At 35.0% G+C, this 27,961-nt stretch overlaps 1 protein-coding gene and 1 long non-coding RNA gene across 2 annotated transcripts; one reads left to right on the top strand and one right to left on the bottom strand.

Annotated features, from left to right (window-relative positions):
• The first annotated feature begins 470 nt into the window (after positions 1 to 470).
• LOC144849544 (craniofacial development protein 1-like) lies at positions 471 to 12,675 on the top strand. The gene is made up of 8 exons (XM_078706486.1): positions 471 to 605; positions 2,330 to 2,450; positions 2,600 to 2,807; positions 2,948 to 3,060; positions 3,181 to 3,267; positions 6,269 to 6,341; positions 6,896 to 6,981; positions 12,046 to 12,675. The coding sequence occupies exons 1-8, from the start codon at positions 548 to 550 to the stop codon at positions 12,140 to 12,142; spliced, it is 843 nt and encodes a 280-aa protein (XP_078562612.1). The 5' UTR covers positions 471 to 547; the 3' UTR covers positions 12,143 to 12,675.
• On the bottom strand, positions 12,651 to 27,848 carry LOC144849548 (uncharacterized). Its single transcript, XR_013613984.1, has 4 exons — positions 27,694 to 27,848; positions 26,337 to 26,390; positions 25,964 to 26,087; positions 12,651 to 12,872 (listed from the first exon to the last, which is right to left on the bottom strand). It is a non-coding gene; the product is annotated as an uncharacterized LOC144849548 (long non-coding RNA).
• Positions 27,849 to 27,961: the final 113 nt, after the last annotated feature.

Genomic DNA, 27,961 nt, shown 5'->3' on the forward strand with positions numbered 1-27,961 from the left:
GGTCCGGTGAACGGTTTGCAAAACCAATGGCACCATAAATGGCGAAATATGTCGGTACTTCATCTCTAAGTTCTGTTGAGTTACAGAATTATAGTAAGTTTCATAATAATCAATTCTCTACCTTTCTCACAAATAAAGTTGTAGGATCCATATAAACAGTTACGATCCCCTCACAATGCTCTAATCATTATGACGCAATCTGCAGAGTACCAAATAGAGATCCCAAAAGGGTCCTTACAGGGTTCATTCGGGCATATCCATATGGGTTATTTTAGAATCCTGTGGCAACTTTTTCCTGTATGGGCCAGCCTATGGAGAAGGCACCCTTTCCTGTACATAATTATTTTCGATGTGGGCTCTTCATACAGTACCAAAGTGTTACAATTAATAAAGTTATATACATCCTGACTTATGGCGGCGCCCTACCGCACAGGGAAAACCGCGGATTACTCATTCTCAATCTCAACACACACACACACACACACACGTCACACACATACATAGCCAGCGAGAAATTTCGATCATAATCATAATAAAAGAAAGGATAATGTCAGATTCAGAAAGTAACTACGATTCTGGAGAGGATGATGATTACATACCTTCAGGTATAATAATTAATCATAAATATATAATTAATCTTAAATAGGCCTGCTACTAGGCCTAGCCTAGCTAGGCCTAGGACTAGAGTTAGGGCTAACTAGAGAAGAGAGGGCCGTGCCGGTGGCATACTACTACTAGGCTAGCAAGGTCCTAGACTAGAGGCATAGTGAACCGGCGGGGAACAGACGATCGATTAACGCGGGACCGCGAACAATTGGCCCAACTGAAAGCATGAGACTGAAGACAGCCCTCTTTGACAAATAAGTGATGTTTTGTGAGTTGAAGCTTACGAATGAAAAGTTTAACAATATTTTAACTAATTTATTTTAACTTGCTTCTGGAAATAACATTTACCACCTAGCTAGGCCTTAGAGAGAATGAAATTGTATAGATTGTCAGACGATCAAGCCCACTCGGATAAGTGGGCCCATTTCAAGACGATCGGGTAATAACTGTGTGGGTGTTTAGACAACCCATTCTAAAAATGGAGAAAAACGATCAGGCCACCAACGCAAATGAATTAGATTTCTAATAACTGGAACCAGATACACATCCCTACACATTAATCTTGTTATCACATATATTATAAATGAGGACACACTAATTTAAAATGTTTAAAATATAATTCATTAATTGTTTAGCTTATGTAGTTAACCGTAAAACCTTGAAAAGAAACCCTAGGCCTATTTGGTTTGCAAAAGTAATTAAGAAAAGAAGCCCTTCTCAATATCAAGCCCACTGCTACTGGCTTTTCAAAAATCAAGATAGATTGTAAGTGAAGTCGAAGGAATATAATGCAATTTTATGATGCACTATGCAACCCCCGCACTTGTCTGATGTGCATTATACCTATCAGTTTTTTAACTTCTTGCTACGGCCTTGAATCTCAAAAAGAAGCTCACCCAGAGTCCTAAAAAAGAAGCCCATGTGCTTCTTTGGGAGGTTTTACGGTATTTCAACCCAATTGACATTTTGCAAATCAATTTGATTTTTGTGTTTGTAAATGACATTCAGGAAGCCAATTGGCCGATCGGCCAATCGAAAGTCAGTCACTGATTGTGTCGCAACCATATATGAAACCTTTGATAGTAGAGCTCAGCGTCCTGTTGTTAGATTGCCTCTGAATTGTCACTGATTTTGAAATCAGTTAAAAAAAATACAGGTTTTTGGAATGCATAATTTGTGATCATGTGTCCTCATTATGAAAAAGATATTTTTTACCACAAAATTCTTATGGAATATGTTTTTTAAACACATTGTGTGATGATGAAGATACATACAAATTAACAAAACTACTGAAAGTTTTAATTATTTTCATCTTTTTATAAAAAAAATACACAAATAAATGTTGTGAAAACTTGGCGTACAAAAATCGATAAATAAAACACTATACAATTTAATATGGCACATACAGTTGAAAATTGAAAACAAATTCAAAATAACCTAAACTTGGTGTACAGTGGAGACAATCATTTAAAAAAGAAATTATTTGTCCTAAAGCCAGTAGTACCAGGTACCGTATATGAAGTTCAACATTTGTTATATATGTACCAGGTATATATGCAGTGAAAAGGTAAAAATAAAACCTGATTTTGATATCAGGATCTATTAAAGTTTTTATCTTATTGCAAGATTCTCATTGGGTTTATTATCAACAACAACAAAAGAACAGAACTTTAAAAAGCTGAAAATGGCAAAATGTTATGATCTAAAATGTTTATCATTGCAGACGATCAAAGTGATGATAATGATGTGAAATATTCAAGTATTAAAGGTATTGCAGATGCAGATACAGAAAATATTGCACTGGTGAGAAAAAAGAAAAAAAAGAACAGCAACAAATCCTTTAGGTTTGTAAATAAATTTATCCATACATGTGTGTGGCTCTAGTGTATACACATCAACTTTTATGGCATCATTCTATTCTTTAATATGTCTACTTTATAAATTCTCTTCATGAAGTTTTAACAATATATTTATGATGGTTTTATTTTTACAGAAAAAAGGGAATAAATGCAGATGATGATTCAGAGAATAGTGAGGAAGAAGAAATATTGGATGTGGAAATGAAACAGAAAGATGATTTAGAATACAAGTTGGGAAGAGTTGACAACATAGACAAAAAAACTGATGAAAAAACGAAAGAAAGGGCTGATGACCTGTGGAATAGCTTTTTGAAAGATGTGGGACAGCCATCTGATAAGAAAGTAAGAGAGTCACTCTCAGTACTAAATACTGTAAACATAAAAATGTCTTTTTTGTCAGTTGGTTTTCATGTGTTCTAAATTGTTTGTTTGCTATTTCCATAGTAAAATTTTGTTGTAGTCATTTATATTTTGTTTTGCAGAAGGAAAGTGTCGTTACAACATCTAGCACTACCGTAAAGGATGTTCCGAAATACAAAGCAGAAAGCGTGGTTACTGTCACAAAACTGTTTGATTTTGCTGGTGAAACAATAGAGTAAGCAATACTCTTATATCTTGTTTTGGTTACTATGTAGAAACACCCATTGGAGTCATGACATTTGTCATAGGCCCACTTAATTGTATTATTATTATTATTTGGTTGTTGTTCATGCAGAGTAAAAGAAGAAGTTAAAGCAAAGGAGGCAGACAAATACCAAAAAACAACTGCAGAGCTAAATAAACCAACCACAAGCAGTCTGGGGTACGTTGTTGTTTAACAGTAGCTATTATTAGTCAAGATATATTATCGCCCTGAAAAGCACATTTTTGTTGTTGAATATGCCATTTTTAATGTCAGATAATAGTTATTTACTTGAAAAAAATTGTCAGACACTGAGACAATGAATAAATTTAGGTCATTTTTTTTCTATGAAAGTGAATAATTTTATTAAACTGCAAAATGGCCTATTCAAAGTCTGATTTTATTATCCTAATTTTTTACATTTTGGCTGAAAACAATCCACACTCCACATGGGCATCCATGGTGTCATTGGAAAGAGAATTTTATACTGATCATTTTATTCTATTACATATCAGAAAATGCATATAATTATTTAGCAATTAAACAAATCATATGACCAATAAAGGTCAAAAGAGCAAAATCTAATATCACCAAATACTGTACTGGAATTAATGGATAGCTTTTTTTATTTTGAATACAGTTTTTAAAATCTGTCCAATTTTTGTCAGTACTTTGTCATAATTTTTCAATTATGTTATATTTCATTATACTGTATATCGTATTTATGTAGTAAAGTAGGTTTATAACATATGTTGTATCCTTCAGTAATCTTCCAAACTTGACAGACCACACCCAACCTAATAATCATAGGGTGTTATTGGAAAAAGTACACTAGGCCTATATATGAACATAGTCTACTGCATTACACTTACAGGACTATTAAGAGTACTAAAAAAAAAGAAGCAAATTGGCTGCTTTTCAAGGTTTTACAGTATAATGATATAATACTACTATGTAATATGTACCAAGTTCAAAATCATGTGTATTGTGTTAAGTTTGTCAAACTACATAACATGTCTATCCAGAATCTCAATCTCTTATTTTGAACCTATAAAATACTGTGCAAAATCAGGACGAACCAATTAATCCTTAAACAGAAGAAATTAGTTTCCATTGGCTTTAGCTCTATTTTAAAGAAACACAGGAAATCGAATATTTGCACTATTACAGTGAACTTTGAAGTTTTAAAGGGTTCCCAACAAAATAAATTTCCCTCGAATTAACCCAAAATCATATTGCCATATAAAGATCAGTGTTTAGTCCTCTTGCCATTCAAAGATGAAGAAGCTTTTTAACGTCTACCATCTTTTCATTTATTATGATTTTAGTTAATTATTGTAATTTAAATAGTGATAGTAGAATAATTAATCAAACTATACATTTGACAGAGATGTTAGTGCACGAAACACCTGTGTCAAGCAGTTAATTGCACAGCGAAACGGGTAAATGCTGATATCACTGTTATAAAACCATAACAAGTTTTACCAAAAATGTTAACGAAGCGTCAAATCAATATTAACAAAATCCATATTATTTATCTTTACTGATGGAGACCAGGGGCGGATTGCAATAAAGGTCTTAACCGTGGTCTTAGACTTAAGCCCAAGATGAAACCCTTAGCAACGATGGTCTTAGATTTAAGACCATTGCAATAAGAAATCTTAGTCTTAGAATTTCAGCGCCGTGGTCTTAGATTCTAAGCCTCCTCTAGGCAGGCTTACTCTAACCGCGCGACGCGAGCGCTCCTAGGCTAGCTAGTAATATCATGGCGAAATTAACTTCTTTAAATACTGCTTTGAATTGATTTTATGATACTAGTGTAGAAAAGGGGTATTGAACTATTGAACATGTGTATTATTATTTTTATCTACCAATTGTTTCAATGGATACAATCTATATAGGCCCACACCTACCTGACGAGTAAAAGCTATTAGCGATCTACAACCGCACCAACATATTCTCCATACGCGGCCTAGCGCTACACTATTTTGATCAAGAAAAGACTACATATAGTAGCATATTTAAAATTTATTTTTTGGAAATATTTGTTTGTAAACTTTAAACATGTATTAATTAACCAATATTTACTATCAAATTAATTATTTGCTAAAATCTCCTAGTATTTATGTAATCGTAATGCTATTGAATAGGCAGTGTGTCCATTCATGCATTAAAATGGCCTCAATATGTCCTACTGAGGAGCTTGTCGCTACTCCTTATTGTTAAATTACTCTATTTGCACTTGTTGGTATAGCACCCTCTTTTGTCCGTAACTATAGGCTGGTTTGATTGTTTGCAATTCTTTACTAATAAAGTCTCAGTTAAAACCGCTATATTGCAATCGACTTTGCTGAGAGGCTTAACTAAGACTTTCGCGAGGGGCTTAGGGCTTAGATCTAAGCCTAAGACAAAGTCTTTATATTGCAATCCGCCCCTGTTATGTTGTAGAAAATGTATATAATTGGAAAATTATGACAAAACATAGATGAAAATCGGACATACATTGGTACAACTGTATTCAGAATTTAAAAAGCTATCTAACGATACCAAACAGTACAGTATTTGTTAAAATTAGATGTTGACCTTTTGACCTTTATTTATCACATGCTAAATAACTACAGTATAAACGATGCATTTTCTGATATGGGTGTAATGGAATAAAATAATCAGTATCAAATTCTCTTTCCAATGACACCTTGGATGCCTATGTTTTAGTGTGCAATGTTAATTTGGGGAAACCCTGCTATTCCATGATTTTGACATCCTAATGAATACCTGCGCAAAGTTTCAGAATGTTATTACAATTTGAAGGATTGGTTCACTCTTATGTCAACTTAAAGGAACCAGTGTGCGAGATCTGAAACTGTAACTAATCGTGGTTACCATACCGTGCATGGTTTGTAGTTGCAAAAGGAAACAGTGTGTGAGAGTACTTGCGTCGAAATCAAACTAATCTGTTCACAGTTACCATACAGCACACACGACCGTATTCAAATGTATAACTGTAGTGTTAGTTGTATTTAAAAAAAATTCCTTTCAGTTCAAGAAAAATAGAACATGTTCAACTTAACTTTCAACATATTTTGATTTCTGGTCAATGTTCTTGGATCAATGTCGACACAGTTGAGTTACAAATTTGATGTCACCAGAGAATTTAAATACAAAACTTTTATCGTTACAGAATAAAGCGGTCACAGGGAGGTCTTGGAAATCTGCTGAACACACTAACTAAGAAACCTAAAATAAGTACCCTTGTAAGTTTATGATTAGTTGAGGTGTCTGGGCTTGTAATTTGTATTGGTAGCATCTCCAGTTTTTGTGAAGAATTGTGAAGACATTTGGTCCAGTTTTTTTTTGACAGTAAAATGGACGTGTTCAACTTTGAGGCATTTTAATAGTCTACAGAGAAAAGGGACACATTTATTGATGTTGTGTATTGTACAAATAATGAATGTTATGAGTGAAAGCAATGGGGAATATAACCAAAATAAATAACATCCAACTTTCTCAAAAGTGCTACATAACATTTATTTCTATATAACATGTGACCCACAATTGTCCAATCAAATGACAAGAATTTACTTAGGTGTGTTATAAAATTAGAATCCAAATTATAGAAGTTTATTGAAAGACACTTAGATGAACATCATTCATCACTGGTTTTCAAATGTTATTTTCTATAAATGATAAAAGTTTGAATCACCGAGTCTTTATACATATGCATGTTCCAATAAAGTAGTGTAGATTATACAATGTACACTTTATTGTTTAGATAAGTGCTGATTCATTAATCTACTTATTTTCTTAGGAAAAATCCAAACTAGACTGGAATTCATTCAAACAACAAGAAGGTATTGAGGAGGATCTCAAACTGCACAACAAAGGCAAAAATGGGTAGGACAATTTTATTTTTCAAAAATTCATATTAATATTTCTTCTAACAAATTACAAAAACAAAAATGTAGAAGTATTGCTGATTATATAGTTTGTGAATGCAACTGAATGATAACATTCTAAATAATAATACTACTAACAATCATAATTAAAATTAAATTTTCCAAATACTGTACTATAAAATTAAAGAAATGTTTCTTAACATGTTCATTATTACACTAAAAAAAACTAAATATGTTAGTTTTATTGTTTAATTGATCTTAAACTTAAATTAAATGATCTTCAATTAATTTATATGATTGAATCAAAGGTTTTTGGATGGTATCAAATAAACAGGCACATCACTAGACTATTTATGGAGACCTAATTTGCCTCCAACATAAATTATATCCTACATCCATTATTCATAAATGTATTATTTATTTCACCATACAGTTAAAGTAGTTAACTTTGACAAAAAACCACAGCATTTCTGCCTCTTATCCTATCCATCACAGCGCTTGTTTACCAAAAATTACTGTAATAACAAACCCTGTCAAGTGCCATGGTCTCTTTGTACCATGGTGGTCATTCAACAAATCCACATCTCACCGCAAAAAAACATTACTGTATCTACTATCCAAGAGCACCACAGCTTAAAATGTTTACAAGCTCATTTATAGCATCAACTCCAACATACGTAAATAGTAACAATTTTGAACTAGATTTGAACTCGTCACTACGGACGAGTTAGGTTATCCGCAGCGCAAAAGCCACGCGCACGACATAAGTTAGAATATTGCGCACAGAAAAACGATTATGCCATTGAAAAAGTGTTAGTGCCCCCTCTATTTTGCTTCACGTCTAAGTATATACGGTATACACTATATACTGTATACGTACTACATACAGTGCAGAATAGGTGAAAATAAGTGACCAAAGTTATTGACGCTTTTGAACATGATGACGTCATCACAATTTTAAAAATGGTAAATCATGTAAAAGATAATTGATTGACCTAGACAATATTACAAAATTGAGGAAAATGGAATATGGATAAGTAGAGATGCGCTCTATTAAATGTGATGAGCTATGACGAAAGAGACAAAAATCCTATATTTGATATTGGAGTGGCCATACGATGACGTCACAATGTCCGGTTAGCCAAATGGATGCATGATTCTATATCTACAACTCATTTACTTTCAGAATATGTAAAAAAAAATAAAATTGACCATGTAGTTTAGAATCTATGACTGTTTAAAAAAAGGTATAATTTTGACAAATTTTTGAAATTGTTTATCAAAAACGCGCGCAAATTGTTCAATTCTACGTGCTCGTATGACGTGATTTTAAGTCGAAATTGTTTGAAAGTTGGTAAAATTACTAGAAAAGGCTGAAAAAACAAAAATCAAGCAAAAAACACATGTTTTTGCCCTACGTGCGCACGCGCGCGTAAAAATATTGCGCACGCGTGGGAATTTTTGAAATGCTCAAAATGACATGAAACGCGTAGAAAGTTGATTAGAAATGGATTTTTCGCAATTTGAAATTTTAAACGCGCGTGCGCGCGTAACTTTCTGCGCAACCTGCCATTTTTAATCCATAGAAAGTTTGCGCTTGATATGACTTAAATTTTCACCAAGTTTCAATACAAAATGACCTTTGGTTTTTAATCTGTGATCAATCATTGAAATTCATAAAATTGCGCGTAACTTACGCTGCGCAACTCCGAAATCGTCGAAAAGCTTGGCTGCACATCTACAGCTATAGGTTAATCTTATGACAAAGTTATACAATCTTATGTTGTCCAGAAGATAGAGATACGCTGCTAACAAAATTCGTGGAAAGAAAGAAGAATAAGATAGAAAAACTAGATTTGAACTCGTCACTTTGACGAGTTCGGGTTATCCGCGCAAACGCAACATGCACATACTTAACTATATGAACCTCGACAATTATTATGCCATCCTATGACATGAAATAAATATGTTTACAGTGCTGAATTGTACCTATTATGTAGCATACAGCATATTACAGTATTTTACAGAATAAACTGTATATGTTATATACAGTGTAGCATAGACGAAATTACGAGACCCATCTTTTAAATGCAATTATTAACATGATGACGTCATCAAATTGACATATAAAATAACAATTTTAGAAGATAATTATCTAATTAATTACATTAATACAAATTTGAAAAATTTTGGGCACGTAAAAGTGAGATGCGCTCTCGTTTAAACGCAATGAACTTTTACGCAAGAGATGTAAATGTGACTTTTTTAATTCAACTGGCCATATGATGACGTCACAACATCTGATTGGCAAAATATTTACATGAATTCGTATCTACAATCCAATAGCTTCCAGAAAACATTTTAATCATGATTATCACTTTTTATTCTGACGAGCTATAACAGATTGAAATTTACTGTAAAGATGAAAATAGGTGACCCACGTTATTTACATTTTTAGGCACGATGACGTCATAAAAATTAAAATATTTTTAATTCATGCGAAAGATAGTTGATTGACGTAGACAGTATTAAAATATCTGAGGAAATGGAATACGTATAAGCGAGATGCGCTCTATTTAATGTGATGAGCAATAACGAAAGAGTAAAAAAATCTATATTTTACATTCGTGTGGCCATACGATGACGTCATAACATCCGAGTGGTAAAGGTTCTGCATGAATTTATATCTACAACATATCTGCTTACATATTAAATTAAAAAAATTGGGGGTCGTGGATGATCCTGAGGAGCTATAATAGATTAAAAATAGGCAAAATTTTGACAATATTTTGTCACTTTTGCAACTAAAACGCGCGCAAATGGTATAAATCAACGTGTTCGTATGACGTCATTTTAATTTGAAATGATGTCAATCTTTTTTTAAATGACTAGGAAAGGCTAGAAAATCACAATTCAAGAAAAAAACACATGATTTTCATGCTCCGTGCGCACCTTACGCGTAAAATTTTTCGCGCGCACAGGAATTTTTGACATGCTTAAAATGTCATGATCAGCGCAGAAAGTTGATTAGAAATTATTTTTTCGCATTTTGAAACTTTAAATGCGCGTGCGCGCGTAACTTCTTGTAAAACATGCCATTTTTAATCCATAGAAAGTTTGCCCTTGATATGACTTAAATTTTCACCAAGTGTCAATACAAAATGACTTTTGGTTTATAATCTATGACCAAACATTGAAATTCATAAAATCGCGCGTAACTTGCGCTTCGCGACTCTAACGTCATATAACAAAGTTTCCTGCACATCTACAGCTACAGATCAATCTTATGACAAAGTTATACAATCTTATGTTGACAAGGGTGAGAGATATGCGTGCAACAAAATTCCGGGAAAGAAAGAAGAACAAAGATGATGAAAAAAAAAGATATTTACAATCACATGGGTTATCCTGCAACTAAGTTGCGGATAACCAAAAAAAAGAAAAAACTAGATTTGAACTCGTCACTACGGACGAGTTAGGTTATCCGCAGCCCAAAAGCCACGTGCACGTCATACGTTAGAATATTACGCACAGAAAAACGATTATGCTATTGAAAAAAATGTTAGTGCGCTCTCTATTTTGCGTCACGTCAAAGTATATACAGTATACACTATATACTGTATACGTACTACATACAGTTCAGAATAGGTGAAAATTTAGTGACCAAAGTTAATGACACTTTTGACCATGATGACGTCATCACAATTTTAAAAATGGTAAATCATGTGAAAGATAATTGATTGACCTAGGCAATATAAAGAAATGGTGGAAAATGGAATACGGATAAGTAGAGATGCGCTCTATTAAATTTGACGAGCTATGATGAAAGAGAAAAAAATCCTATATTTTGTATTCGGGTGGCCATACGATGACGTCACAATGTCCGGTTAGCCATATCAATGCATGATTCGAGAAATAAAACTCATCTACTTCCAGAATATTTAATTTAAAAAAAGTTCACCATGGAGTTTAGAATTTATGACTGTTTAAAAAAAGGTCTAATTTTGACGAATTTTTGAAGTTTTCCATCAAAAACGCGCACAAATTATCCAATTCTACGTGCTCGTGTGACGTGATTTTAAGTCGAAATTGATTGAAAATTGATAAATTTACTAGAAAAGGCTGAAAAAACCAAAATCAAGCAAAAAATGGATGTTTTTGCGCTACGTGCGCATGCGCGCGGAAAAAAAATGCGCACACGTGGGAATTTTTGAAATGCTCAAAATGACATGAAACGCGTAGAAAGTTGATTAGAAATTGATTTTTCGCATTTTAAAATTTTAACGCGCATGCGCGCATAACTTTTTGTGAAACATGCCATTTTTAATCCATAGAAAGTTTGCGCATGATATGACTTAAATTTTCACCAAGTTTCAACGCAAAATGACTTTTACTTTTCATTCTATGATCAATCATTGAAATTCATAAAATCGCGCGTAACTTACGCTGCGCGACACAAAATTCGAAAAAAAAAGTTTCTTGCACATCTACAGCTACAGGGCAATCTTTTGACAAAGTTATACAATCATATGTTGGCCAGAATTAGAGATACGCTGCAAACAAAAATCGTGGAAAGAAAGAAGAAAATAGAAGAAAAAAGAGAAAAAAAAGATCCTGACAATAACAAGGGGTTATCCGCCAAGTGCGGATAACCAATAATTCAGTCATGGTGTACCATGACTATCAGACCTTGTCTTTTGAAAATCACAGGTGTAATACAAATTGTACTGCCCAACATATTCAAGGGTGCTGTGCCGTTTGTATCTTGATGTGTAGAAGTTTATAAAGTGTGCTATAAATCGCACTCCTCAAGAGCGTTTTAGGAGTGATCGCACTCCCACACCTAGGCCTTGACCAAAATAAAGGTTTAATAAGCCGTGTTTACACGACCGTCTTGGCATATAATTCTACTACTGAATATCGCACCCCACCCACCATTTAGTTACAATTACTCTGGAATGATCAGAGTTCAGTATATAGTATATCAAGAGTCTCATGTAATAAAACAAAACGGAAATCATTCAGTTTCTAGTGTAAAGCTTCCTTCATTTTATCATTCCAGATTTTTAGAGAAGAAAGACTTTTTGGATAGGACTAATGAACGGCAATATGAGATTGAAAAGAGCTTCAGATTAGGTTTGAAGAAAAGTACTAGGTGACATTTAATTCCATCAATGGTATATCAACATTAGTCTCAATTGTCCTACAAATTGAGAAATGATCATACAGAATACAGTAAAATAACAGTATACTGTATAATACTTTTTATTTTTGTTTTATATCTAAAAAAATGCACATTCATTATATTAGAAGGAACTCTAGTAGAACACACCACATGCACCACAAACATGATTCAGTCAGAGTATACCAACTTATAGTTGTTAATTTTGTATCATGTTGAACAAATTAAAATACAGTACAGTAGCTGTAGTTAAACTTTTGATCACAATGCAATAAAAGAAGAAATTGTTTATTTATTTGATATACACCAACACACGTGGCTGTTTTGAGAATTTGAATATTATGAACACAGGATAATATGGGTGTCAGAAAACTCAGACATATCTGAGATCCGAGTTTTCTAGACACCCTAATAATAATACCTAGATGCATTTTACACAGGCTGCATGCAGTCTGTACAGATGTATAAGACAATTAGGCAAAATGTAAATTGTACAAGCAGGTTTTTTTTATTTATCTTAAAGTTGAAAAACAAATCATATTCTAGTTTTACTCCCCAAAACCCAGATTACAACATACAACTACTTGGTGTTGATTGATGCTTGTTTCATGATAGGGTGTTCAAAGTTAACTTCTAAGCAATCATCTTCAATAAATTTAACCAGTAAACAAGCCGTGATTAAAGTAGTCATGAAGCTCACCAGATTCCTATAAAGTTTGAATAAACAAGATTTATTTTTTAGTTGAATAACAAAGAAATGCAAGTTCTGTTCATTTACACGTATAAAATCATATAGCAATTCATTGCAGATTTCTGGTTTTTACAACAAAATACACAATATTTTCATCAGAAATGATCACATAAAGCAAATCAAACCAATAATATATTAATGAAAGAAATTATGAATGTTTATCAGTTGGGTAATATGATGAACAGTGAGCAACTCACAAATTAACAAGATGGATAAAATATTTTATAATACAAAACATTCACTATTTGTTTTATATCCATAACCAAATATAGCATGAGGCTTGTGTAGGTTTTCACTTTGGAACGATCAAATAAACAATAAACCATGGTCCCAAATGGAATGGTCCTTTACCACATATCTATCTGTATTCATTTTGGTAAAGATCTTGTAATTACTTTTTGAGTAATCCTGCAAACAAACGCGACCGATTACATATACCTCCTTGGCGGAGGTAAACAAACATGTAAATAGCTCTTGTATAGGGCCGTGCTCAATCAAGCAGAACGAGCACCGTCCGCATCACTGGATTTCATCCCATGACAACCGCGGAATAATGATTATGAACGTTACAACATTGTACGAGTATGAGCATGCTTTCAATCTTGACCGTAGATAGGCCTACACTCCACGCACCATTTAGACGGCGTTCAAAATTGACTATAATATAACTTCAAGCAACTACTGCATTAATCATAATTTCTTATTATTATCACAATATTATTCATTAGATGATTAAAACTTACGTTTGTGTCTCTTCTAAATAGACCTACGCATAGAACACATCTTTGTGAGTGGACATATTAGACGATTTTTTAATTATAGAGGGCGCTAAACTAAAGGAGAGCCGTAACATCCTGGCCCCTTAAAGGCGATTAAATCGAGCCTTTACTATATATATAGATATATGTTACGGCTAACGACAAACAATAAAAGGCATTTAAAAAAAAAACCAGTTCACGAGTGCTAACGCGCACCAGATAATAAGTCAAAGTTCACATAAGTCAAAGTCCAAATATATCACTGGGCAAACATCGCACACGATCTTAGTAATTGGTCTTACTAGAGTTCAAACCGACGTTTTCAATCTCACAGAACGCACCATTCCATCTGAAACAAGCGGCCACGAGCATTGTGTAACCGATGAGTCATGAACCAGAACAATGTTGCCATTCCCAACGTTCTGCTGTTTCTTACACCATTTCTGTCGCTCTTGAAGTGCAGGCAAATATTCCCGGAGCCAGCGACGGCAGAAAACATCTGCAAGATAATAAGTTTGGCGCCAGCGCCTTCTCACGTAGCAATCGTCTGCAACAAATCGTCCTGGTGGAAGGCTGGGTCCTGCTCGCAATAGTAAAAGATGATTCGGTGTTAATGCCTCATTGTCTTTTGGGTCATCTGACACCTTGTTATTGGTCTCCCATTCACTATCATTTCGACTTCACAGAAAAGTGTCTGCAATGTTTCATTGTTGATTGTTTGTTCTTCCATCAGCGAGCTGAGCACCGAGGTATTGGTGTATCTGTCCTTGATTCCAATCATTAATGGCCGATTGAAGCTCCTTTTGCCCCATAACAAAGTTTCTTCCATTGTCAGACCGGATATACTTTGGTACGCAATGAAACGTCGATAGGCATTTAAGAATGAGTTTGTGTCCAATGATGATGCGACTTCCAGATGCACTGCTCTATTGTTAAGCACTATGCAGTTCATGACGCACTACGGTCCCAAACTCTGCAGATTTGTAGCATCGTTGAATTTGAATAGTCTCCAACTTCTTCAGATCGGATAGCTACTGTTGCCATCTAGTCTCATATTCAATTGTGATTGTTGAATCCCAATCATAACCAAGTCGACAGAGCTCTTGCATCAATAACTTTGCTTTGAGGATAAACGGTGATACCAGCCCTAACGGGTCAAAAACAGACGAAGCAACTGACAGGACCCCTTCGAGTCGCAGGCTTGGTTGTTGGGGATATGGTATATCCCAAGCTATCTTCACTGACAAACCAGCGAACACCCAATGCACGTTGCTGGTCTCCACCACATAAGGAAACTGAGTTTGGATCACCCTTATCTCTCAGCGTGCTCACTAGTTTACTCAAGTTTGAAACACATTTCGTCAGGTTGAAGCCTCTTGCCAGCAACTATTTTACTTGAATGGCTATATCAATAGCACATTGTTCGTCGTCCGTCGCATATAGAAGATCGTCAACATAGAAATGCCTATCGCTATCTGCGTGATTTTTGGATCGTAGTCCTTTTCATGGTCCTTTATCGTTTTCTTCAACGCAAAGTTGGTGCAACTCGGAGATGATCGGCCACCAAACAGATGCACTAGCATCTGGTATTCCTCTGGTGCCTTCTTCAGATCTCCCATTTCCCACCACAAGTAGCGGAGAAAGTCTGAGTCCTGTTCTTTTACCTTGACCTCTGGTAAAACATTTTCTCAATATCGGCCCAAAAGGCAACTGGAGTCTCAACGGAATCTCATTAAAACTCCAATTAATGAATTGGTAAGGTCCGGTCCCTGGTTTAACTTGTCATTTAGGCATACTCCGTGGAACTTGGCAGAGCAGTCAAACACAACCCTTAGCTTTCTCGGTTTCTGCGGGTGTAAAACTGGATGGTGCGGAAGATATCATTTTGGATTTGATTCGTCGAAACCTTCCTAGAATATCCCTTGTCCACTAACGTTTCCATAAATGTGGCACATGCAAGCGAAATGGGACATAAGTCGCATTTGTACATTTGTAGAAACAGCCTAAAACATTAAAAGGCTGAAAAATTACATTTTTTTTATTTTTACAGAAAATGATAGCTGAAACCATATTTATTTACATTACCCATGGAGTAAAGAATCCATGCATTACCTTGGTATTTTTCTATTTTGAGACAAATAAATACATTTTAACATTTTGTGTACCATGTTGGTTAAAAAGATGGTGTAAATTATGTATGGTTTTCATAAAACCTATCATGTTTTATGCTTAAATTGAAAGTGTTCCAGCGGCTTGATTTTAATGAAAAGTTTGCATAATAATAGAACAATAGTTAATTAAGGAAGGTGCGAAGTTTCATTGAAATAAAACAATTAGAATACCCTTTTGCTAAGGCGTAAACTTAGACGCCCTGTTTATTTTGTTGTTGTTGTCATTTACTGTTTAAACTTGACTTTAAAAGCATTTTTCTCAAAACACTGATTGTAACAACCAAAACTTTAGACTGAGATATCTCTGGAAGTAGACATGGTATCAAGATATTTTTTTCAGCATTTTAAATCTTGGATTATGTACAGTAGTTTCAGTATTTCTAGAAATCTTAATTTTGAAAATTCCGACTTATGTCTGGTTTCCCTTGCAGATGCCACAAATTCTTTGTACTTCCTGTGGGTGTCATTACTCCTTTCCAGGCAAGCCTGCAACGTTTTGAGTCGGCGCTCGGCCAATACACGATTGTTTGGTAATGTTGATGGGGAAGCCTTCCAAGGCATACCAAGATGGTAGTGTCCATCCTTGTATGTCACAGATTCCTCAATACTTGTTAATGCTTGTATGTCACTCTGTGACATTGTCACCTGATCTGATTCTTGCAATAAGAAGTCTTAGCCTTAGAATTTCAGCACTGTGGTCTTAGATTCTAAGCCTCCTCCAGGCAGGCTTACGCTGACCGCGCGACGCGAGCGCTCCTGAGTCCTAGGCTAGCTAGTAATATCATGGCAAAATTAACTTCTTTAAATACTGCTGTGAATTGATTTTATGATACTAGTGTAGAAAAGGGGCATTGAACTATAAGACATGTGTATTATTATTTTTATCTACCAATTGTTTCAATAGATAAAACCTATATAGACCCACACCAACCTGACGATCAATTACTATTAGCGGTCCACAACCGCACCAAAGATAGTGTAGTAGGAAGATGTTACACTTCCTATTCGTTCAATGCAAATAAAAGCGAGACACTATGGGCGCCAATTTCAATGATACAGTAGAATAATATGACTGTAAAATTAAGATTTAATACGAATTAATATATAAAATGTAATGTTGTCTTTATAGAAAGTGCAAATGAATCATATGTTTATGCTTTGGAATAAAAATATGTGTTTCAATTACCTGGAATTGTTTAGGCACTGGAATATCTACCATATTTTATTTCTTTTATTTTAATGTTTTTATTTGCAAATTAACTGAACTTTTTTTTAATCATTAATTACATTTACTTGTTTATCATTGGACAGAGATAGATAATTTATAACCTAGCTTTAGAAACACTTCTTCATCAGAGTGAATAAATATATTCTAGTGGTAATAATAATACAATGTGTATGCCTATATAATAATAGATACGTGTGTTTATTTCTAAATGGGAAAAGAGAATAGTATGGTATGTGTAATCAATCAATCAATATTTATTACAATCAATAATATTATACAAATAGTCGATAGTCAGTGGGAACTGTCTATAAGGGGAAACATGATGAATGCCATTATAGGAATGTAGGACTAAGTGTGCTTTTTACTGAAAAAACCCCCATATTGTTAAGTTGATTGTTTCGTGCATTCACCGTAATTTATATGCCATAATTATGTAATGTTGTGATAATATTATTGATAATATTAATTATAAGCCGACGAGTTAATTATTGGTAAGGTATATCAAGGAAAAATATCTGTGGGGAGGCCTACGTTATCCACTTTTATTATAATACCCTTACAAACATAGAACTCTAGAAGTTTTAATTCTATGTCAATCTATAGAAATGTTTTATAGAAGTTATAGCCTTCTATATACTGTATCTCTATAGAGTTCTATAGAAATTGCTTTATAGACAATTTTAATAAAAAAGTTTTATAGAATTTATGATTATTAATTAGGCCTACGGGTTTTTATAGATTTATGATACTATATAAAGATGTATTGTCCCCCCCAAAACATGAAAAAATGAAGATTATTTAAATCAGACTGAATAGGTTATTTTGTAGTTTTAATAAAGTTAATCACTTCCGTAGAAAAAAAATGTTTTCACTTATAAAATAACATAATAAATGGTTAAATTCAACTAAAAATTGGCAGCCAATTTGACCATTTTTTTGCTTTAAAGATGTATTGTCCCTTGAAACACAAAAAATGAAAAAAAAAATATTCTAAATTTAAATTGGCCATATCAAAGTAATGTTGAAGTTATTCACTTTAAGTCGAAAATTCGAGCCAAAAACAACAAGTTTATGTAATTAACAGGTAAATTAATTTGATTAAATTTCGTCTGGAAAATCATCACAAGCGAAAGTAAACAAAGATTTCAAACCACGAGTATGCATTATACATGATGCTAATTAGGATTGTTTACAACTCGTCGCGGTTGAGAAGGTGTTTTCACACAGATCGCGAGGAAGTTTTATGATTATGCATACAGAGTAGCCAAACAAGCGCGTTGCATTATGAGATATGTTTTGATCGAAAACTTTGACTGGAAGTCAAAGTTATTTTTTGAACAAAAAAATGTCTGTATTTCGGTTAAATAATTTTTTTATTTACTAATTTTTGGTGAAAGTTAATAACTATTATGATACTTCAAAATGAAAAACATTTTTTGAATTGGTCAAAGGGACAATACATCTTTAAATTACAGTTTTTTCAGGTAAATAAATTTTTTTTTCGATCCAATTTTTGGTCAAAGTGGATAATTATTATGTGACATTAAAATAAAAATATTTTTTTAAATTATTATTCAGGGGACAATACATCTTTAAACTTCTATAGAAATGCTTTATAGAAAATATTGAAATTGCAGAAGAATTGATATCATTTATTCATAAATCATATATTGTTTGCCAACAACAATACTGTATACTGTAAAATTTGTATTATGACTTGACAACGGTGGGTACCGTAAAAGTATTTATGGGTACGAGATGACCAGCATCCATTCATGAATGCGTCTAGGGGCACGTAGGCCTCCTCCTGATCTTAGCTTATTGTTTATAGTCATGTCATCCCAAAACTTACTCCAATTAAATGTATTCACAATTAAAAAGATCAAAAAATAGTATGAAAACATCATATTAATTTTTATCTTTGTATAATAAAAACAAAAAATTAGAAGTTTGAAGTTGAATGTGGCTTATTTTTACAATTTATTAGGGAGGTTTCGCAACCTTACGAATACGATAACGAAAACGGATACGTCATACATTTGTGAAACTTTTGAGCTGATCCCCATTTCATATTCGTAAAGCGTATTCGTGTTGACGAATATCACCAGTCATGTTCGTAACTACAAAACGAGTATAGTTTTTGATCTATTTTGCACATTTTGCATTTGAATTAGGAATGATTCATGATTATAATATGATTATAGATTTATTGAAAGTAATTTACTAAAGTAATTTACTAAAATGCCAGGTCAATTTAGATAAATAGCAGTTTTTAAAGTCCTCACTCGCTTTGATGTTACGCTAGGCCTAGGCAACCAAGCAACACGTACCTGCGATTCGCTCAAATTTACCGCCGTCATATTTTGGACGCGCCTCGATATTTCGTTGCCATGCGAAACAGATTTTTTGATGGCTTACGAAAACGAATGTGTGCGTGACGTATCCGTTTTCGTTATCGTATTCGTAAGATTGTGAAACCTCTCTATTGCCGAAAACACCATTTTCGTTGTCACCTTTGCCAATTGCGACCCTCATGTTTCGGATTCGTCTATCCCTACTTGTCGTGAGAGGCGCCCTATCTCGAGCGGTTCTCTAATTTTTGAGCGAAGTGTAACATCTTCCTACTACACTATCTTTGACCGCACCAACAAGCTGTACGCATATTCTCCATACGCGGCCTAGCGCTACACTATTTTGACCAAGAAAAGACTATAATATAGTAGCATATTTAAAATTTATTTTTTTGAAATATTTGTTTGTAAACTTTAAACATGTATTAATAAACCAATATTTACTATCAAGTTACATACAATTTTGTTTCCAATATTTTTAATTATTTGCTAAAATCTCCTAGTATTTACGTAATCTTCACGCTATTGAATAGGCAGTGTGTCCATTCATGCATGAAAATGGCCTCAATATGTCCTACTGAGGAGCTTGTCGCTACTCCTTATTGTTAAATTACTCTATTTGCACTTGTTGGTATAGCGCCCTCATTTGACTACTGCTGCTGCTGCATTTGGCGGCAGCAGCGGCGGCGTGATTTGTGTGATTTAATAATATAGTTTTTATAATTATATAGACGATAATTTTCAAACGATGGCGACGGACGTATTCTTTATTTATTTTTGCAATGACAGCGATACCGTTTTAATAAGTACACATTTTGACGGCGGCACGCATTAACCTTTGTGGTTGGTGCATGTTTCTCATCCTCCTTGATAAATATTATTGTTGAAGATGTTTGTTTAAGACTTTCATGGTTTTCTTGCATCCTGCTGATACGATTATGATGAGCAAGGTGAAACTCCCATTTTCTCTTGTTTGTGTTTGTGTGTGTGTGACCAATCATAATAGCGTATTTTTGATGACGACGATGACATCATTGATAACAAACCAATCGTAACACACCGTATTTTACTTGACTTTTCCTGATTGGCCAAATCCTACTTTTGTGGGTGTGGCTGACTTTAACAACATCAAACCAATCGTAATAGCGTATTTTTGATGACGACGATGACATCATCGATAACAAATCCAATCGTAACACACCGTATTTTACTTGACTTTTCCTGATTGACCAAATCCTACTTTTGTGGGTGTGGGTGACTTTAACAACATCAAACCAATCGTAATAGCGTATTTTTGTTGACGATAACATCATCGATAACAAAACCAATCGTATTAGCGTATTTTTGTTAAAGATGACATCATCGATAACAAAACCAATCGTAATAGCGCATTTTTGTTAACTATGACATCATCGATAAAAAAACCAATCGTAATACATCGTAGTATTTTACTTGACTTTTTCCTGATTGGCCAAAATCCTACTTGTGTTCACGGTGTGGGGGAACTTAATCGACATTAAAGCAATCGTAACACCGTATTTTTGTTGTCGATGACATCATCGATAACAACCCAAATGATAGAGTGTATAAAACAAAAACGATATTTTCATTCTCTCTCTCCAATAAACCCCAAGTGCAAGCAGAGTCCACAAATAAGCCTGTGTTTGACTGTCCTTAGCCATCTTGACTTTGATATCTACGAACGATGCTTGTCTTCTGTAAGACGGGTACTACTATTCGCTTGCGAATACTGCTCGCTGTGGATATATACAAAAGCAAGGTCGGCACCCCCCCTGCCCGAATGAAACTCTTTTTTTTTTTTTGGAGTAAAGAACAGGAAATGCGAAAGTTTTTCATCGGAAGGGAGTTCGCAGCTCACTTTCCCTCATAGGAAACTGTAGCCGGGAGGAGCAACGTGTCACACATCAAAGGGATTAAGGGGGACGCACCGAATATTAGATGATGCGACTCGGCTTTGCAGACGGTCAAACCGGATGACGCCTTTCCTATCCCAAACCAACGACAACGCCACAAGTGCATGCCAGGTAAGCCTTTTTAATATACTTTGTATTGCTTTCGTCTGGTATCCCCACTCTCCCTCTCCTCCCACCCATATAAATTTACGTGTAAGGGCAAAAACAGTCGATGGTAAATCACACGGATTATTTCTATAAAATGTTTATGCAAAAGTTGTTTCGTACTTTCGGTACTGATTTTAACCATCGGATATAATATGTAACCCTGTTAATTAAATTGAGTGAGATATAATTAGTTATTGATATAATTAAAACAAATTTAGGTTCAACGATTTTGTTCCAAATAGGGGGGTGTTTTCCGATCGTGGTATGTCTAGTTTATAATGGATGTCTATCATCTTGAAAAATACCTGCACGCAATAAATACGAGGATGTGTATGTATTAATTACTTATAATTAACAAATCAACTATAATAATTACAGTGACAACAATTAAGTATTAAATCGTAAATGTTTTACTGTATTTAGTGGTATTATTTATTTATAGGCCCTATTGTAAAAAACATGACAAAAAAATATTTTCGTTACTTAATAGGAAGTTTTTTAATCTATAATCTATAGAGGGCGCAAAATCGTTAATAGGCAGAGAGTGTGATGTGATGTCAACAACATATACTTTATAAACGTCGTTTCAATCATGGAGGTACCTCCATGTTTCAATACATTTTGCGAATGTTTAGGAATTTATTCGTTTTTTTTATCCATATATTAAACAAAAATAATAACAAATCTAATATTATGTACCACACACTGATTATATGTTTGACTAGTTTGCCGTTATTGGGGGTGAAAATAGCGAGTAATGACTAATGAGAGAGTCTTGTGATTTATATTTTACTACTTCTTTATTGCTTCGTTAGTCGCATTTGTTCTCAGCTTATAATTACGACATGTACATCCAGAGGTGGTAGGCCTATATATAATATATAACAATCGAGTTTAAACAATACTATGAAAGCCCCAGTGGTCTAATGGTTAGGAAATCTGCATATCAAGCAGAAGGTTCCGGGTTTGAGTCTCGGTTAGGGCGACTTTTTCTCATTCTCAGATTTCCTCATCTTTAATCGTTTCAAATTAAACAATTAAATTTCAGTATATCACACCGAGCGGTTTAGAATTAATGTTCAATGCCTGATGTGTTTATAAATTTTATATAAAAATCAGGCAAAGAACATTAATTCTAAACCGGCCGGTGACATACTGAAATTTAATTAATTAATTTGAAACGATAAAGATGAGGAAATCTGTGAGAATGAGAAAAAGTCGCCCCAACCGAGACTCACACCCTGATATACTGTATTTACAGTCGAATTCGTGCAAGTCGAAAAATCGACTGTTTAATTTTTATTTGTAAGTCAAATTTTTCTAAGTTTTCTATATATATATCTTTTCGATAAACCTTTTATATACCTGTCAATCATGTCCACCCAACTGGTAAGGTGTCCTCAATCGGATGAGAAAAGAATGGGAGTCGGAAGTGTTCTCGACAAGATTTCTTTCGACCTCTTTCCCACCGACTACATGACGAGCGTGATGTATTTCGACAAAGGATTGGCAATTGGACCTTAGAACGAGCAGCGTCACGGATGAGATGGCGATGGACGCATCTCTTTTTCCGGGATCGAAACAGGTGCATCAGTGGGACGAGAGCAAGATATGTCTTCATGGAAAATTTCAAAAAGACACCTCTCTGCATGAAGATCGTGTTTGAAGTTCTGCATAACGCTTCGAAGAGATCCGAGATGATGGTAGATGACCAAGGAAGGGCCGTCCTGGAATCGGTAGAACGGTGGGACAGGCAACAACGCCACGACATCATGAGAGTGAAAGCCCTGCGTCTGAAGCCCATCGACGGAGAACATGCACGGGTGATTAATGCACTATTGGTAATCCTTGGCCACATTGCCTAAAGACATAAAATAAAATGCAACATCGTGTTCATCGATGAACAAGGCTGCGAGAGCAACGTAGTGCACACTGGATCGATCGGATACACCGATGGCCACCAGGGAGAGCTGGGAAATTACCTGACATCCGAACGAAAACAGAAGAAGATGCAGGCCAGCAACGGCAAACAAGTGTTCGACGAACAGCTCGGTGTCACCGACGTCAACAACGCCTCTTACAGTTGCACTCTGAACGGGCATCACAACCCGATTTACGGACCGTTGAGGTTCGCCAAATTCAATTTTGCTGGCATCATCGCTGACTGTTTGTTTTTCTACCACACGCATCTCGAGAACAACGCTCACCCGAATTACAAAGAATGCCACAACCCCAACAACAACAAGGTCGTCGTACATCGTTTCACAAACAGCATTTAAAAAAAAATGCGAGGACGGTACGGATCGAGGGAGCTCGCCAACACGGCTGGCGTGTATCAAAAGTTCAAGATGCCCGTCGATGGAACTCCTCGAAACACTTACGTTAAGCTGAAGACCAACGACTGCTCGAGTGACCGCTCGGACCTCGAACGAAACAATCCGGTCTATAGGGGAACTAAACACCCAATGTATAGTTTAAAGTATACCGTAGTTTCATAGGGAAACTAGATAGATAATATTAATAATAGATAAAAGAAGATTTGGATCAAGTGTACTAGGAAGGTTCAGAAGTTTCGGTACATTTTTTCTGATTGTAATATTGATCACTAGGCCTGTGTTAATTTCACTTTAATTACCGACTAGCGGTTCATCATGGCGATGGCTTGTTGTCTCTCTGTTCTTCAGTATTGAAATTGAGATATATAACTTGTTGATGGCGTTATGCCGACATATATTGTTTGTTAAATCTTTATATTGTTAACATTTATAAGCTGAGTAGCATAAGCTACTGTCAGCGATCATAATAATATTGTATTATAGTATACATAGTTGACGTTGGTCAATTTAGCCTAGCCACTACTCGGTGCATGGAGCACACGCTGTTCAGCTATTTACGGTTGCCATGACAACAGGGATCGGCTCGATTCCTTAGTTTAGGCTAATTACGTTTGTTTGTTTTTATCATTGTTTAGAAACCTCAAACAACCTCAATCCTCAACCATACTCAAATTAAAGAAAGAAAGAAAGAAAGAGAAGAGAATAAAGATACTTTGACAGATTTATTACTGAGCATCGTGATTGTTGTTATCTGCCTGACTTATCCTGTACACCTGTTAACAGACGGAATATATATTCCTTGCAGGTGAGGCCACCTATCAACTTCTGCCTGACTTGCAATAGTGTTGACACTGGTATGGATCGTCTGGTATACTCTTGGAATCTTTACTTGACTTGATTCATCTAGATTTGCCACTTCCAGAGATATTGTTGTCGATTTAATAGTGACCATCCATTGTCATAAGGTTAAGGTTAACGCCTTTGCCCTTGACACTTAACTTCTGCGCAAGTGCTTCTGTACAAAATGTAATATTCGAGCCATTGTCTAGAAAAGCATAAGTTGAAATTACTGATTTTCCTCCCTCCGCCTCAACCTGGACTGGTACAACTGACAAGCCAATTCTTTGGTAGCTGCCTGCCAATGACGTGGCTGGTAACGAATTTGCTTGCATCTCAGGAGGTGCTGCCTTTTGATTTTCGACAGGCTTTGTTGTTGTAAGTTCACCCTTTGGAGGAGAGACTGGATGTAAGAAGGACGAATGCTTCTCACTCAGCACACATCTTACAAAAACTTGGTTTCGGACAAGACGATGCAAAGTGTCCCAATTCCAACAAAGCTTCTTTTCTCTTATGAATTTCCTTCTGCCATCCATCCACAGACTTAAAACAAGGGCAACACGACAGCCAGTGTTGACACGACACCTTGGGTTTGGCTGTGTTGGATGACTGAACGCTAAGTGTGGTATTTGAGCGTTTGTTCTTTTATAGCTCGGTGGTGGTCTCATTAGATACCAGGTTTTTGCCATAAACTGGATCATTAAGCTTTTTGGCTTCTTTCTGTGTAAAGTCTACAATGTCACTGAAGCATATGGGCCTTTGTTGATTTTGGTGAACCTCCACCACATTTCTCCAACGATCATGCAAGAATTGCGGAAGCTTCTCTATGATCATAAAAGAATCTTAAAATCTGGTGAGTTGGCAGGTCTGGTTGAAATAATACCGAACAGCACGTGATTCGTAATTAACCAATCAAATTGCAAGGATATTATAAATGTTATTGTTACAAGCCAATTTACTCCCACTTGAGAGAATAGAGAATGATTTTCATAAGAATGTATATTATAAATCAATCATATTCAAAATATTTGAAGCCAATATCAACACCAGTTACACAACTTCGATTATATTAAGATTTGTGAAATATAGTGAATGTGCAAAAAAAAAATCAATTGATTATAATTATAAGAATTTAGAGTTAGTGCATTAAAGCCCAATGAGCTTAATATGACAATAAAAGAAAGTTAAAAATGTTTAAACATTCTAAGTATCATAAAAATCATTTTCAAAACTTTACTAAATCAATGATGTTCATTTATTATTTATACAAGAGTACTGTACTTACCACATTAAATGAATATACAGTTTTGTCAGCTTTCTTCTTTTTTTGGTGGTGGAGATATTTCTTTCTTTTCATATTTCTTTGCTGATTCTTTTAGAGTAACAAATAGTGTAGCTACATCGGGAACCTCAACATAGTTTTAAAAATAAATACCAATTATTGTATCATTATTTGTTTGTAATTTGTAACTATTTAAATCATAGGTTTATAAACAAAATGTACAGCTATAGACCCTAAAGTAACTTTTTGTGAAGATAGTAGCGATACATAAAATCAAGTTATATCATTCGACAGTATTCACCTTAATTGAAATTTACTTAATAAAATGCCATTAAATGAAATACTGTACTAACTGTGTATTTGTGTTTCAACTTACATCATAATGTTGAGTTACATAGATTCCACATATGGTACCAGAAATAAATCCACCCTAAAAAATAGTAAGCCTATTAATATGTTGAAAAAATAATCTGTAAAAAAGTGCATTGAAATGTCGGGTTTTAATTATCTTGTTTACTGAACTTTGCTGTAAAGATATCTCAAAATTAAGCTATTAAACGATCGTTTGACCTTCGCCTAGAATTTTCAGTGTTTACCAGTCATGCTCTAGTGCCACACAATCTATGCGCAATTTTACCCGTTTTACATTGTCAGCATTATTTAATTCCATTGGTTATGTTTTCTTATGTTATTGATGAATAAGAATCATCACGTAGGCAGCCAGATTGGTTCATTGAAAACGCTGAAACATTACTACCAGCTCTTCATGTGAAACGCAGAGCAAAAGATAAGATGCGGACGAAAAACACTAGTTCTGCAAAAGCTGATTACAAATCAGCAAAGAGCATGGTTCAGCGTCTTACAAGAAATGCTTTACATCGCTACTGGACTAATGCACTTGTCAATTGTATGACCCACTATACGACCCCCGGGAGAGGTGCGTCATTTGTCCGATGTGCGTCATACCTTTGAATACCATGACACACCCGTGCGTCAAAAATGTGACTTACCTTAGGTGACCATGACGCACCCATTTTGACGCACTGTGACCATGTTGTTTATGATATGGTGGGTGGTAAAGTGACGAACATTGACACACCTTGTTCATTGATGTGACGTACCATCTAGGTTTTTTGACGCACCCCTGCGTCAGTAATTATATGTAAATGACGCACCCATGACGCACCTCTCCCGGGGGTCGTATAGTGGGTCATACAATTGACAAGTGCATAATCACAACGAATCCAGATGTGCCATTGCGTGGCCTCTACAATGGCATAAAGGAAGCAATTTGGTCCTATTCCAAAGAAAAGCGCACCACTTCTTTATGCTCACCGAAGCTGTCCATTAAAGTGAATAGAAATATATATCTTCTGAGTATTTTGACACCAACTACGACCATATCCGCCCAACAATTTCTGAGATATGAAAAGTGTTCTCCAAGCCAAAAATATTTGTGCCGGCTACAGTATATGTCAAATGTCAAAATTTATAGGGGACAGTTTATGATTTTTATTACATTAGAATAAAATAAACATATACTTTGCGAGTAATTTGAGACCAAAATTATCTACTAGCCCTAGTACTACTAGAACTACTACTCTACTACTAGGCCTACTAGCTAGTACTACTAGCCTACTACTACTACTACAGTACTACTACTAACTACAGTACTACTACTAGGATATATTGATTTATATAAGAAAAGATTTTGGGGGCTGGATTTTACTTACCAAAAATCCAAATAAACCCATTTTAAGGATACACACAACATGCAACAACAGGACACCACACGGCCAGTCTCAGTTTCTACAGTATATTATCTCTCTCTCCCCCAGATCATCGAGCCAGGGCTGCTGCTGCTGCTAGCTAGGGTTATCATCAGACGATCGGGACCACGGACGATCGGGCCCAAGACGATCGGGCCCAGAAAACTATGGAACGCCAGTAATCTCTTCTCATTCGATGACGTAACATGCTCTTATGACTGCACAGCATGCT

Source organism: Antedon bifida, chromosome 8 (assembly GCF_963402885.1).
Source record: "Antedon bifida chromosome 8, ecAntBifi1.1, whole genome shotgun sequence".
In the NCBI taxonomy this organism is placed as follows: Eukaryota; Metazoa; Echinodermata; class Crinoidea; order Comatulida; family Antedonidae; genus Antedon; species Antedon bifida.